The sequence below is a fragment of the Mustela nivalis genome (genome assembly GCF_964662115.1).
Source record: "Mustela nivalis genome assembly, chromosome: 11".
Lineage (NCBI taxonomy): Eukaryota > Metazoa > Chordata > Mammalia > Carnivora > Mustelidae > Mustela > Mustela nivalis.
In genome coordinates, this window is record NC_139030.1 from 83594896 (window position 1) to 83609927 (window position 15032).

Here is a 15032-nt window from a genome sequence, read left to right on the forward strand (position 1 = left end):
TGAGCTTAAAATGATACACGGAATGCAAGATTCTCAACAAAAATGGATGTAGTAATCTAGTTAAACCTTATGGTCATGGATTTCAAGGCCCAGAATTATGTAGGTTAAATGGGATAGTATGGAAGACAGATTCAGTAGATGGATAAGTGATAAGGAACAGTATTTTACTTGATTAATGCTCAAATCCATACTGAAACAAAATTCAACTTTGAATCTTAAGAAAATACAAGGATATACGAAAAACACAAATTTCACATGTGAAAAAATTGACACCAAAGGTTTATTGGAAGAAAACTAGTGAATATTTTAAAACTGGCATAGTTGTAATTAGAGCTTGCCCCTTGAGGACTCTAAAATAAAGCTTCACTAAATGACCCTTTGTAAATTATGCACATCCCTTTAAATGTACCATCTGGATGACTTCGTAAGGGAGTATCCACAATGCCTGCAATTTCAGAAAACCATTCAATAATGACACTAATAAGATTCCAGAGTAATAGAATTTAATTACAAACATCTCCAGTGTGAAAGGGGGAAAAAATACAAAAACAAAAATCTTAAACCAGGAGGTCTTCCCAGAACACTTGTTAGTTATTTATATATGTGAAGTGAAATATTCGCAGAGGATGTTTACAAAGGCATGGTATTCAGTTCACCAATGATAAAAATTACAGTTTGGGAGAAAACTCATCTTTTACAAAATGCTTCTCATATGGAATGCCCTCTGCCCATCTGCCTCATCCTGGACCAACAGGAAGTTGCAAAGGCTTGACAATTAAATGAAGAACCAGGTGCACTCAGGAAGTAAGATGCTTGTTACCTTATCGATAAAAGACTTTTCAGAGCAATGGAGAAGCTAATGCACTCCGTGTCTAGTCGGGCAAAAAATTCTCTAACCAGATTAAGAGGAATGATAGTGTTGACATTGTGTTATCTGTAAGTTACAAAGAAAGGTTCATAGCAGATAGGAAGAAAGCCAGTAGCTAGCATAACTGATAGGTAATCGCAGTCTGGAGTGGGGGAAGAGGGGGCCAAAACTAGAGAGGTGAGTGGTGTGTAATCTATTGTTTAGTGTGATTGTGTCACAGACCCCTTCCAGGTCCTACCTTATAGCAACATTTGGTTTCAGATTAGAGACTTTCAGAGGGACAGAAACTACCTACAGGAGCAAGTAGTGCATATGTTTACTCATTTAATGATTTGATACTTAAACTTCATTTCAGTTGAGAGTCCTGACCAAATGCTTGTAGGAGTAGGGGATCTAAAAGATGCTGTCCATTTTCCTGCCCTAAATATTTTCAGGCCTGTAGTTTTGACAGTTTCTGTATTATATGAAAACAGTTTTTATTGTCTTAAACTTTCAGTTGTCTGGCTTTATCCATGAAGAACATCTGAAGCCAAGTCTCTCCCACAAATAATATTGATTAGTCATTCACGCGTATTTGTCTCTGTTGGGTTCTGTGTAGAACAGGGATCAATAGGAAATGTAACTGGGGAATGACTTTCATCAGAATTCATTTGGCATATGGTGAATAGAATCAAAATAGCTATTGAAAATATGGCAAACTTACCAAGTTTTTTTGTTTGTTTTGCTCGTCAGTCCCCCCCCCCCCCCCCCCCGCAACAAAACATTCAGCAGCAAACTGAGAAAATATGCTTTGTTAACCCACAAGCCATCTTCCAAGCTGGCAGTGGAGAAGGAGCTAATGAAAGAGTATTAAGCAGTCTGAGGGTTTTATAACAAATTGTGTTACCCTGGCATTAGCCCAATATTGCTCTCATTCTCATCAATTCAATGTGAAATGTTTTCATCAAGTCCAGAGTCAACACCATGCACCTGGAAAGATAAAAGAAAGTCCGAAGATCAAACTGACTTAGTGTAATTGCTAGAAATAAATAGAATAATGTTTCGTAAGGTAGCATATAGAAGTCTACACTAGAAGGAGTGGTAAATAGTACTAATACAACAGGATGTTGGCAAAGATACATGGGAGAAAAAAGGATCAGAGGGCTTAATAAATCACAGGATGATTGTTGAACTGTGTGCTAGCTAAAAAGACAATAGTCGTACTGATACATAGAAACTGGACCCAACTGAATTAACTGTTTTCTGTTGAAAGACCAATTTTTGGACAGTAAATAAACCCTACGGGAGGGTGAACGCCAATGTAGCCAATTGAGATGGCTACAGCTCTCGTATTTCGCTGAAAGTTACATTTCAGAAAATCAGAAAAAAAAAAGATTTTTTTTCTACCAAAGTAGTTAAAAAAAAAAAAAATCTGATTTAAAACAAATAAAACTTTAAAAATCTCCAAACAAACAAAAGTATGTCCAGAATTTCATAGGATGCCCATAAATACTGCTGATAAGTAGCCAAGAAATAATTCCCCCCCTTACATTGGGCGTGAGTTATGTGATTTTACATTCCTGGGATTCACACCCTAAAAGAAGAGGGGCTTAGCAAGATGCCAATAAGAAAAGTACCGTAATACCTGTAAAGACAGATTAGAGAAAGTAGAATGAGAAGAAAGACTGTTGAAGGGTTTGCTTATGTTTTATTAAGCAGGGAGAACTGAGCAGTAAGACAATTACCATCTACCATTAGAGCTTCTTCTCTTCAAAATGGGAATGTCCTCAAAGAAATTTGTGTGTTTGTTTTAATTTTCTTTGCTAACACTTTTTTTTTAGATCTCCTTACTAGCACCTTTTATCAGTGTCATTTGACAGCCGGCCGAGATCAAGAATAAGATACCAAATTGGCGTATTGGCATAGTGTGGTCTTCCAAAAGTAAAAATAGTTGGGCATCTAGAGCGTTTGAGGAGAGTGCTATTTTAGAGAGAGGTCGTGTCTTCTGGATTGGGAGGTCTGGAAGGTGGGCTTCTGTATTTGTCCCATGAGCTGTCTGAGCAAGTGGACAGAAGCTTAAAATGATAAAAGGGGCTTCCATCTTGGATGCAACCATTAATGCTTCTTAAGGAAGGTCTTTAACACTAGGTTAGAGTCCCTTTTGCTGAGAGGGTTTAGCTGCTGCTGGATAGCAGAAGGGGGAGGGTCATTGCCATGTGATTTCCCAGGGCCAGGCCTCCACCGGGTTGTTGATCTGATTATGTTCTAACCACTTGGCAACAGTGATGCATCTTCCCTTTAGAATTTCAGACTGACAGTTCCCTGCCCTCTGAGAACACCGTGTAGTAACAGCTGGCTTCCCTGCCCTGTTGCCAGCAATACTCAGTTCCAGCAGTGGCTTCTGTGAAGACATTGGGCCGTTCTCATGCTCAAGCTTGCTGGCAGCTGGATGAGTGGGGAACTTGCTGGTCAGGAGGGTGGATCTCTAACAACAGCTTCCCTGGCAGCTTATATATCATTCTGTTGTCTTTGGTAGGTAATTAAAGCCATTGAGGAAGGCTACCGGCTACCCCCTCCCATGGACTGCCCCATTGCACTCCATCAGCTGATGCTAGACTGCTGGCAGAAGGAGCGGAGTGACAGGCCGAAATTCGGGCAGATTGTCAACATGTTGGACAAACTCATCCGCAACCCCAACAGCTTGAAGAGGACGGGGACCGAGAGCTCCAGGTCGGCCATGCTTGCTTAATAGTGATGTATGAAAGGATACATTAGAGGTGGCAGGCGAGTGCTGGCTCCCTGGAATTCCTGCCTATTTGTCAGAGGCCACTGCACAGCTCTCTGCAACTGGGGTGGCTTCTTTCTCAGTTAATGGAATATATATGATAATTTTGTTCACCATGTTGAAGAGCCTAACACCTGTCAGGCCTCAAATAGTCATAAGAAAAACAAATTAAAAAAATAATAATATCAACAAAAACGAACCAGGAGTGAAGAAATAATAAAGGTGCTTCTTTGATGATGCTAGACCTGAACATTTAGGGAGACACATGATAATGGACTTTGGGAAGACATGCAGGTCACGAGATGCTATATTTGGGAAAGGGAAAGGAACACTGGGTTAGTAAAAAATGAGCCAAGGACAGCTTTTCCTGCACTGTATTTTTAAGTTGACTTGTAAAGTGTTATAGGTGCTTAAAGGCTTTAAAGCAAGAAATCATTTGGTTTCAGTTCTGAAAGTTTCTTTTTTGAGTCTTTTATGAGTAGAAGGAAACAGGACCAAAGTAGAAACTGATCAGGTTACAAAGCATGCGGATGAATGTTTGAGAGGGGTTTTAAAAAATGAATAGACTTGAACCCCCTGTGAAGGAGGTAGTTATTTCATTGGAAAGTGCAAAAGGAAGAAGCATTACCAGTCCAGAGAGGAGGTAAGGATACTGCAAGTCCATAATTCAACAGGAACTTTTCTACCTGGGGACTGGGCCTCACTAGTGAAAGCTTCAGGATCCCTAGCTACCTGTCCCATCCGGAAGGGTATAGACCACCATTGCTATTAAATAAGAATATTAGCATAAGACAACTGGGCAGCTGCTTCAGGCCTACAAGAAGTGAGGCATTGACTCACCTCCAAATCTGTACTTCCCCAAGGTTCTTCATGACCCTGAGTTAAAAAAAATATTGGAGAACGTTTTCCCCATGATATCCAAGATCATGGACCGGAAGATAGACCAGTCTTGGTCAGTGCTATGAGTGTCTCCTTCAGTCTTCTGGAGACTTAGCCAAATGGTTGTGGTATATACTGATTATTACAATGCATGAAGAAAAGAATCTGGAACAGACAGAAGAGGACCCTCTATCCTTTTAAGCTTTCAGATCCCTTAGCACTGGCCACAATCCCAACAGTTTTCATGATCAAGCTCTTCTGAAGTAACACGGGGCTGAATTCACATCTTATTTCTGCCACTTGATAGTCAAGTGACTTAAAAAAAAAAAAAAAAATCTCCTGACATTTCTGGGCTATTTCTTGTTCTTCAACTCCCCAAGAGGTGTAGGTGGCCTCTTCTATTCCAAGGTGAACTTCCTTCAGCATTTGGATCTCCGGCTCCAGATCCCAGATCCCATGCATATTGTCTGAGTGTCTTAAGGCGGGTTCATTGGTACTTGGTGTTTGTTTCTCCTGCTGGCAGAAACTCTTCAATTACCAATATTGCATAATGTGTGCTTTGTACCATTTATGCAGAACAAATTGAGAACAAATTGAGTCATTGGACATACTCTTCTCAATTCTAAATTTTTCTCACTGACAGTACTTCAGTACCTTGGATGCTTATTACTGCTTGCTAATAATGAGATGTAGTATAACATTGCTTGTGATTCAGCACAAAATTGGGCAAATGTCATGGTGTTCCACAAAGAGCACAGAGACTTCCAGAACAAGCTTGAGAGTGACGCTTAGAGTTAATTGAGATTGAATAAGGATATTTTTCATCCCTAGGTCATTTTGACCTTGTCAGGTACCTAGAGCCTTCATGTGGCCCTATTAATGCTCTTGGTGTAAAGTTAGAAATGCAAACTATTGGTCTTTGTCTAAAGATAAGTATTACTTGTAAGCATTAACAGTAATGTTAAAATCCTCTGTGCAGTCGTTTGTTATTGGGGGGAAGAATTAAATCCTGATTATTTGTGCCATAAAAATTTATAGAAATTTTACTCAGAAAATTTATTAGAATAATGTACATAAAAGCTCACAAAGACACAAAACTGATAAAACATGTCTTTGGTAAAACCGTTATATAAGAAAGAAGTAATGCAAATTAAAGTAACAGGTAAAAATTATAAAACAGACAAAGGATTAATTGTGCTGTGTAGAAAATCAAGGCATTATATTGACTTAATTTTCTTTCCATAGGAAAATAATTTTTTTTGGTTAAAATTCAGTAACGATGATATTCTGATTTAGTGTTTCTATTCAAGCAACACAGTCTCGGGATGAAAATTAGGTCAAAATGTTAAGATCCACCACATTCTGTAATGTCTAGGGAAATGGGAGTTGAAGAAAATTTAAACAAGTACCTGTGTTGCTGTTAGTATAAAATACCTTGTGAAGGTCTATCCAGTGATTATTAACTAGTTTGATGTTGAAGATGACTATAATTCTCTTAATAAATGCTTCCATAAATAGATGTTTTGTCAGGTATCAATATCATGACAATGGCAAAATTCCTGCCTTCAGTTGTTGTCACTCTTGACAATGGCCTAACATAAAAGACCTGGCCTAAGAAATGCATAAACTAATAAATAACTTAATAAAAAGTGCTTAGAATTCATTGAAATGATTATCTAAGAGGGAATACGAGAAGCACATTCCACAATCCAAGCAGTGATCAAAGTGGCCATTCTTCCTTCCCGTCTTGGCACACGTGCTGGTCAGGCATGGGCTGATTAAAGAGGGCATTAACTCCCTGCTGTCCCAAGTTTGTTTGAATGCACTGAGCCTGCCTGCAAACCTGGCTGGGAGCATGCTGGACTTGAACTCTTGCTGTTTTGTCCGCTTTGTCAAGTCTGGCAAGTTGCAAGCTCTCAAGTTTTCCTTACTCATACTTCGCTAGGGTTTCCATAGATGCTGTCTTGAAGTATGTAATGCTCTGTGCCGGCAGGGACTGCACTCTTCCGGCAAAGACTGATCCAGTTTCAGCCACAAGGTCTCCCGCAGTCTTTATCCCAGGCAAGAATATTGAAAGACCTGTATAATCATTAATGTACAAAGAAGGCCACATAAAACAAATGCAGGAAGTGCAATTAAGAACAGATAAGGTGATGGATACACACTTTTAGCAACTTCGTGAAATTAGGGCCAAAAAAACCCCAAAAACAAAAACAAAAAACCTCCTGATGCCATTGAACGATAGGTAGACCCTCTAAAAAGCCTATCTTAGGCAGTCTGACTTCTGAATCTTGCCGTCTCACTGAGCATCCTTGTCTGTCTCCGCTCCCTCATTCCCTTACCAGACCTAACACTGCCTTGTTGGATCCAAGCTCCCCTGAATTCTCTGCCGTGGTGTCAGTGGGCGATTGGCTCCAGGCCATTAAAATGGACCGGTATAAGGATAACTTCACGGCTGCTGGTTATACCACACTAGAGGCTGTAGTGCACATGAACCAGGAGTAAGTACTCAGCGATGTAACACCAAAGGGTAAATCTAGATTTAATAGTATTTTTCTTTTTTTGCTTTGAGCTGCATTATCATCCTCCTCATTAAAAAAAAAAAAAAGAAAGAAAGAAAACTGGAATGCCTTTCATTTTGATTGAGTATAATTTTACAGAGCCTCTAAAAGCACCTACATTGTTGCGTTCAGTTGCTTAATTAAACATTTGAATACACTTGCCTTGTTGCGCTGTATGAATTGTGGCTGATTTCAAATGTGTGTCTGCATGAAGCCCGGAAACGAGATTCACCCCTCGTGTAACTTTTCTGGCCCTCTTTTTGTTTTTCTCCCCCACCTCCAGGGACCTGGCAAGAATTGGCATCACAGCCGTCACACACCAGAATAAGATTTTGAGCAGTGTCCAGGCGATGAGAACCCAAATGCAGCAGATCCATGGCAGAATGGTTCCTGTCTGAGCCAGTACTGAATAAACTCGAAATTCTTGAAATTAGTTTACCTCATCCATGCACTTTAATTGAAGAACTGCACTTTTTTTACTTCGTCTTCGCCCTCGGAAATTAAGGGAAAAAAAAAACAAAAAAACAAAAAAAATCAATACCCGCAGTGTTGCTTGGTGTACAGATCGCCGAAACTGTGGGGCTTCGCAGAAATGACAGCCGTCGTTTGAAATTAGACCTGGAACAAATTGTTTCTCAGAAGTACTCCGTCCATCACCAGTTTGTAAAATACATGTACGTATATAAATAGAAACACCACCTCCGAGTTTGATGCCGCAGTTGCTGCTAGACACTCAGCTTCTCCGAGACGTCCTTGATTCTCTCTCCAACGGGAATTACAACTGCAGTGTTTTGTTTGTGGCATAAATGACCGTCATCCTGCTTTCACCGGAATGGATACCATGCCCAGGAACATTCTGGAAGGACACAGTTGTAGCTTTTAAGGCTTGGTTCATACCATAGGAAACAACCTAGGTGAAAACCATGTGGCTCATGAGTGTTGCTCCTTCAGTGCTTGGGCCCCCGTTGGCTTATGATGACATAAGGGGCTGGAAAGAAAAAGAAAGTGGATTTCAAATAATAATAATAAAAAATAATAATAAAACCCAAGCACCTCCCCATCACTGGACAGACAAGGTTTGTTTCTTTGGGCCTGAGGCTGTGCCATATAAAGTCGTATTTTGGGACTCTACAAACTTACTGTAACTACCTTATGGATAGCGGACCATGACAATCTTGAATAGGGAACTTTCACACTTCCCTCCTTTAAAGAAGCAAACCCAAACCTATAAGGTAAGGCAAAACAAAACCTCAGCACTCTTTCTCCAATGAAAACTTTTTTCTTAACTTGATCTAATTTGAAACGCTGGGCAATAAATATTCTTTCATGTCTGTCATTTAGTTTGGGGTTCTCCCAAGATTTCAGTCCTCTCTTGACAATGGGAGAAGAGACCAGTGTGGAAACCGATACGGCTTCCCTGCTGTTCTGGGAAGACGTGAGTTAGGAACTGTACTATGTCAGGTTTGGAAACATGGCACCTAGAGCCTCGCTTGCTTTGCTTTCTCTCACACAAGGTTTCTCTTGCCCTTTGGTGCCATTTATTCATGCCACAAATACGTGGTATCTTTTGGGTACCAGGTAATCACCTGTAACCTTGGATCATGCCTCACTCTTCGGAGACTTGGCTGCTTGAGAAGTACTGGAAGATCTGTCCATTATTCTCACTCTCTGTCCTGCTTCAGTAACCCCTGCACCAAACAGGGTCAGCCAGGGAAGATTTACCTAGAAGTCAGTAGTGAGACTTAGAATTCACCTTGATGTCCTCGTTATCAGAATGAGACCTCCTGGAACACACGCTGCTGGTCCGTCAAGACCATTAGCCTTAGATGCTTCTGGTTAATCCCAGAATTTTCTTCTTGAAACGTGAATTAAATGGCTTTGTTTATTCCTAGGAAAAAAACACCTAACTTTTTTGACTGGACAAATTTTAACTTTTTAAACTCTTCCATTTTCACCACTTTTAAACACGAGCTTGGCTGATTTTAATGACCTTCCCCCCTTGGTTATGCTGAAAGCTATTTCTTATAGAGCAAGGCATGTTCAATTTGATGCTGTCAAATCATGACAGTTTAGTAAAAACCTTTTTGCAGCATTGGTTGTAAAAGCTTTTCTGTTCAGAAGGAATATGAAATTCATTTTTTTTTTTAAACTACTCCAACCATTTTTGTTTTATCACCACTTTTGCCGAACCCTAAGAGTTCTGGATATTCATGTTCAAAGGTGACAGATATATTGGTGGGGTTTTTGTTTGCTGTAAAACCAAAAAAACTATGTAATTTTTTCCTTCAGGAAAGCTGTGATGTATTTTATTTTCAGTCTCCACGGACCAGTTCGAATAAGGTAGCATGATGACATTATTTTGGAAGTCAAAAGAGTGTTTCCTTGCATACATTGAATAATTAGAAGCCTTGCTTCCTTCAAGGCAACAACATAGGATGAGGTATTTTTCTACACACTGAACATACTCAAAGCAGAACATTTCAAAAGATAGAGTGTGTCAGTTGTAAGATATCCTAACAAGTTAATGCTGGACACTGTGCTGAGGTCCTGGTGTTATTTCTCAGCACACATTTTGGGTACGTGCAGAATAATCGGGCGAGGCTTAAAATCTTACTGCATTCAAAGGTTGCCTCCTGGATATTAATTTGAACACATTGTATGAGTTAGAATCCAGGCCAATGGAAAGGCCAAAAAGGGCTTTCTAAGTGCCTAAAATAATATCCAGTAACAGTTGAAGTGAAACTCTACTGCTTCCGTGAAGTTACACATTTCCAAAAGAAAGGGGAGGACAATAGGAATGTTCCATTGTTTCCCAGGGCATGGAGCCAGGCTCTGGCATCTAGACAGCTATGGATTCTAAAGCCAAATGAGATGTTGACACTGGGAAATTCACTCCATGTTTCTTTATAACTCAGTCCCTCCACCTGCAAATTAGAGATAATGATACTTTAATAATAACACCTTTCCTAACACATGGCGTTGTTACAAGTGTATATGAAATGCTCTTAGGTAGAATGGACTAAACTTCACAGAAGGAAGGTATACTCTTCCTCCAGTGTTTTCCAAGTCTTACTCATCCATCTTTCACTCGCAAACCCAAGTGTTGTATTGTGACATGCCAGAGTGGGGTGAAATGGAGTTCAGTAGTGGGAGCCATGCAGATGAAGCTGCCTTGCCTTGTGTGGATTTATGAGGCTTCGATTTAAACATGTATCTCTACAAGAGGTGGCAGACCTACCTAGTATTCCTTTATCATTTAGCCTTGAAATTCATGACATTGTTATTTTATAATGGAAAAGGGAGAAATGGACAAGCGAGACGCCATTGTAATGAAAAGAACTGGATGGTAAAGACACTTTGATGTCTTCCTAATAGATCTTTCCTCATGATACCACATAGACTACATGCCTTGGTCTTTGTTCAAGCAGTTCCCACAAATAAGGAGTTGCCAGAATTCAAAGGAGCAAAGGTTTCTTTTTCTCCACTGCAAAGTATTCTGGAATTAACTAGATACAATCCTTCATATTCCCACACTTCTCACTTCAAACATCCAACCCTTTCAACATATACACTGAGTCCCCAAATAGCCTACATCCCATTGGGAACTATTGAAGAAGTGTGTTGGTGAACTCACTGGGGACAGACATGGTTTGGGGACTCCTTTTTCTCCTCTAAGAATGGAATTTCTAGTAACAAAATAAAATCACGTTAAAAAAGTGGGCATATCCATACGGTGTTGGTTGTACTCCATCTGTTGTAAAGGTCCTACTCATGTCTCCTTATCCTGCATGTAAATACATGCCTGCCTAGTGCAGACCCTGCACATTTGATTATCCCCAGAGAAGATACAGCTGGAAAAGTAGATCTGGGTCCTTTTCTTTGGTTTTCTTCATAATTGGCAAAATGAATGATGTTGACAAATGGCTTCCAGAAGGGCTTGATAGTTAAAAACCTTACCTACATTTAGAATTTTAAATTGCTTAAGAAGTCATCTCTGTCTGAATATTTTATAAGAAAACTTTATTTATCTCTAAAGTATATCCTACAGGACTAAATAATGGTTATTTACCTCAAAGGAACTAAATTTGATGTGTAGCTCACATACATAAACACACATATGTACAAAACAAGCAAATAAAGAATTGGTTTAATAAAACAAGCAAAATTGTCTGTGGAGATAAATTCTGGTCTTAATCCTTTGTTCTCCACCTGAAGTCATCCACTGCTAAACACGGCCATTGTGGTGGGAGATACTGTGTCTGAAGAAATCTTGGTGGTTAGTTGTCACAAAGGAAAGAAGAGAAAATTCCTTATTATTGTTCATTTTGATTAGTGAGAGGACAGGAGCCACAGAGACTCCGTTGTGTCATGCTGATCTTGTTCTGTTCTAGACTGATGGGATGGTTGAGACTGGTTGGTTCTTGGTGGGCTCGAGCCCCCTAAACCTTTCCTGCTGCCACACCAGACATCTCCCTGACGCTCCCTTTCTGTGCCTGTTAACATGCAGCGCGTGTAAATCCTTTGCTAGATGCTCTACTTCATTAGAAGTTACTTTTTAAGAAAAGCATTCAGTGCTTTTTTATCTCTTGGTTTGCATTTTTTCAATCATAGTGTTGAATATTGGCAGATTGTGGTATTTCCAGATTTGTTCCCAAGATACCCAATTTCCCTTTCTGGAAAGGCTGGGTGCTCGTAGCTCAGGCTTTTCCGGTAGTACAATTCGCCTTTCACATCCCTTTACCAACTTGCACAACTCTTCTCTTCTCCTCTTGCATGATTCTTCCAAGTCAGAATTTTTCATTCCCAGAGTGGCTGTTCACACAGTAGCTAAGACTTGGCTATAGGCTCAGACTGTGTGGGTTCCAATCCCAGCTTGACTCCTTCACTTTGTAGGACGTGACCCTGAGCAGGTAGCTGAGCTTTTCTATGTTTGACAGCCTTGTCCATTCGATAGGGGTAAGACGGTACCTTCCTCAAGTTGTTACAATTAAGCTATTAACAGCCATTTTTTCTTGTTGCTACTCCAGTTGTCATTTTTCCGAGGACAGAAGCTAGATCTCCACGCTCTCCCTCCTGAATTACTTCTTACTGAGCCGTACCGACTATACGTGCTTCTCTTTCTTTCTTGCAATATTGGCTGACAACTGGCTGACAATCTTGGCTGCTGTTTTGTCTCAACTCCTGTTCTTTTCTCTACAGGGAGTAGACTCTGCTATCTTGGCCTCACAGCCCTTCCTGTTGATTACAAAGCCCACAGAAGAAAACAGAACACACCCTCCTCAGTCCCTTCGAAACACGTTTCTTCTGCTTCTGCTCATGCCAGTCCTGGAGCAAAGACACTGATGAAACAACACCCATACCCGAGAAGAATGCATGGATGACGTTGGAATCTCCTTTCCCAGTGAAAGAAACCGCAGCCGGGCAAGGTTCAGCACGGGTCCTCCCATTGCATTGAGGAATGTACTGTCTCGCAGCACCAGCTCTGCAGAGCCCTTGTTCCTAAACTCCTCGTGGTTTTATTTATATGTATTTCCATATCTCGCTCCTGTACGTCACCGCTGCCTTGGCGCGGCAGCGAGCGACGCAAGGCTACAGGTCGTACCATGGACACCAGGTTCGGTGCCTCCACACAAAGCAAAGCCAGTTCCCATGAGCTGCCTATGATATGCATTGCTGAAGTAACATTTTACCCAGGGTGTGCCATTGCCGTGATATAAATATATTTTTTTCCTAGACTAACTACGAGCTGACTTATCTCTTTTGATGTGTGTACATAGGTGTGAGAGTGCGTGTCCGCGGGTGTATGTGCGTGTGAGTGTAGGACCTCATGCTTAGCACTGCCTGTGAATGTTGTGGAAGGCGACACCCGGAGAGTTTTGGTTTCTCGCCAGTTCAGAGATGAAGAGCCACATGAGTTGGTGGACCCGCACGGGTCCTCCTAGAAAGATAGCCCGGAAATGTTCAGTGTCCTGTATTTAGAAGTGTATTCCGTAGCTGCCACACGAAGCTTAGTAAGTAAGCCTGCAGCTTAGGGTGGAGGCATTTTCACCTTGGCGATGGGGTAACTTGAGAGTGTCCATCCATTCAGGTGACAGCCCATCATCAGAATTACTAATTCCAATTGAGCTTCTCATCGGAATTGCCGGTTTCTTGAGGGAGAGAGAAGGGGGTGGAATTTGCCTGGTAACCCCAAATGGAATAGAGATAGCCTTTGTTTCCCTGCATAAATGGACTTGTTGAATGCGAACAAAATATATGCAATTCATATACTTCCGGAGGTGAACGTAGACGCGTGTGTCAGCTTTGAGATGATGTGTTCTGGATTAATACTTGGTCTCTCAATGTCACAGAAAAATACATGCCAGTGACTCTTGAGGTTAGCATCGTTGGGATTAAATGTCCTCAAGTGATTTTCGGTTCCCCGTATACAGGAAGAGTTCTACAGTTACCAATATGCAGCTAACTCCGACGGTCCTTAGCCTTCTAGGATCTGAGGTCGGTGTGTGAAGATTCAGTTCCGATAAGACATGTATGCCAAATTTCAGCCAACATACTGCCGTTTTTCATAATCTGAGTGGCTGCCTTGCCTATTCTAAGCTATGCTTGCAGAAACTGTGGCCATTTTCATAAGCTATACCATCAAATCAGGGAAAAAAAATGGGAAAAAAAAAAGATTCTGAACCCCATGTTGAGTAAGTAGAGAAAATCATCAATAAGTATTTATTACATTCTGACAGGGTGTGTGGCATTGTGTTCTCATAGCTATGCCAGAGTGACAAAAGTTAATTCACCCCTTTTTGGGGACTTTAATATATTTTTAAAGGGATGTGCCTATGCATTGATGCCTGAAAAATATGTATAAAGAAATGAGGTTGAATCTCTGAGCTGGTCATCTTTCCCCAGAGATCAGGGCAGGAGGCCAACTTCAGGGACTGTATCTAGCCCCATAAGCAAGTGCTGGCCTACTGAGTTCAGATGCTCAGTCTTGCTCAGATCTTCCGTTAGGCAGCATTAAGCTGTTCCCCTGCACCAAATCACATAGCTTCACCATGTGTCCACTGGCCCCAAATTATTTTTAACAGTCATGGATGAAATGTTCTGGTGTGTTGAAAAAGTTATTTTCAAGACAGGTTGTGCTCACTACATTGCTGGTATGTGTGTTTTGAGAACTCTTGTATTCAATCTGTGAAGGATATGTGTATTAATCCATACACGCTTATAGCCTCAATATTTGTCTGAAGACACTCAAAATCTGACCAGTAAAGGAAAGTTCTAGAAGCAATATTTTCACTTATTTAACATTCTCCAAATAACATCAACCATTGATACACACTGAAGAGTGCATTTATTTTTTGTATCACTCCAGGTATGTTGGAATATGCAAGGACTGTGGTTAAAATTAGAATGTATAAGGCATATAATTTAGTTCATACCGAAAAGGAAATTAACAGAACATTGCTTGGCTCCTACATGTTCTGAAATTTGAGCGATCTCTTGAGTTAGACATAGATTTTTCTATTTTGTTTTATTTTGTCAAGGTATTTTTCTTCCCTTCATGAACTTTAGGTACACATAACTTATGTCATTTATTTATGGTCTTTTATACCTAGTTTGTAAAATTGTAAAATAGCAAACTAAATGCAAAGAGTTTGCATTTGAAAATAATAAAGTAGTTGCCGTATACAGACCTGGAATCCGGTTGTCTCTTTTCCATAATTTTTCCATATGCCTACTGTTTCTAAATCAATTAATTTTTGATTGTCATTTGGTTAGAACATAAAATCTTGAGTTTTAATTGAGTGTGCTTAGTTAGAGGATTAAAAAACATTGACTTTTAAATAGCCCTTGGCCTTGAGAACAGCACATTAGCAAATCAGACTTAGGTTTTATGAGATTCTGTATGTATCTGAGTGTAATTAAGACAGTGATCTTTGGTTGGAATTTAGGCTCCCCCACGTAC

General features: G+C 40.3%; 1 protein-coding gene across 2 annotated transcripts in view; it reads left to right on the top strand.

Annotated features, from left to right (window-relative positions):
• The window catches only part of EPHA4 (EPH receptor A4), a 143529-nt gene extending 128770 nt beyond the window's left edge, over nt 1–14759 (top strand). The window contains exons 15-18 of one of the 2 annotated variants that reach the window (XM_082689446.1): nt 3384–3577; nt 6857–7012; nt 7356–8304; nt 12272–14759. In XM_082689446.1, coding sequence (XP_082545572.1) covers nt 3384–3577; nt 6857–7012; nt 7356–7470 — 465 coding nt within the window. In that variant the 3' untranslated portion in view covers nt 7471–8304; nt 12272–14759. Of the gene's footprint in view, nt 1–3383; nt 3578–6856; nt 7042–7355; nt 8305–12271 lie in introns of those variants that run through there. The other variant, XM_082689447.1, reaches the window with a different exon arrangement.
• The last annotated feature ends 273 nt before the right edge of the window (nt 14760–15032 follow it).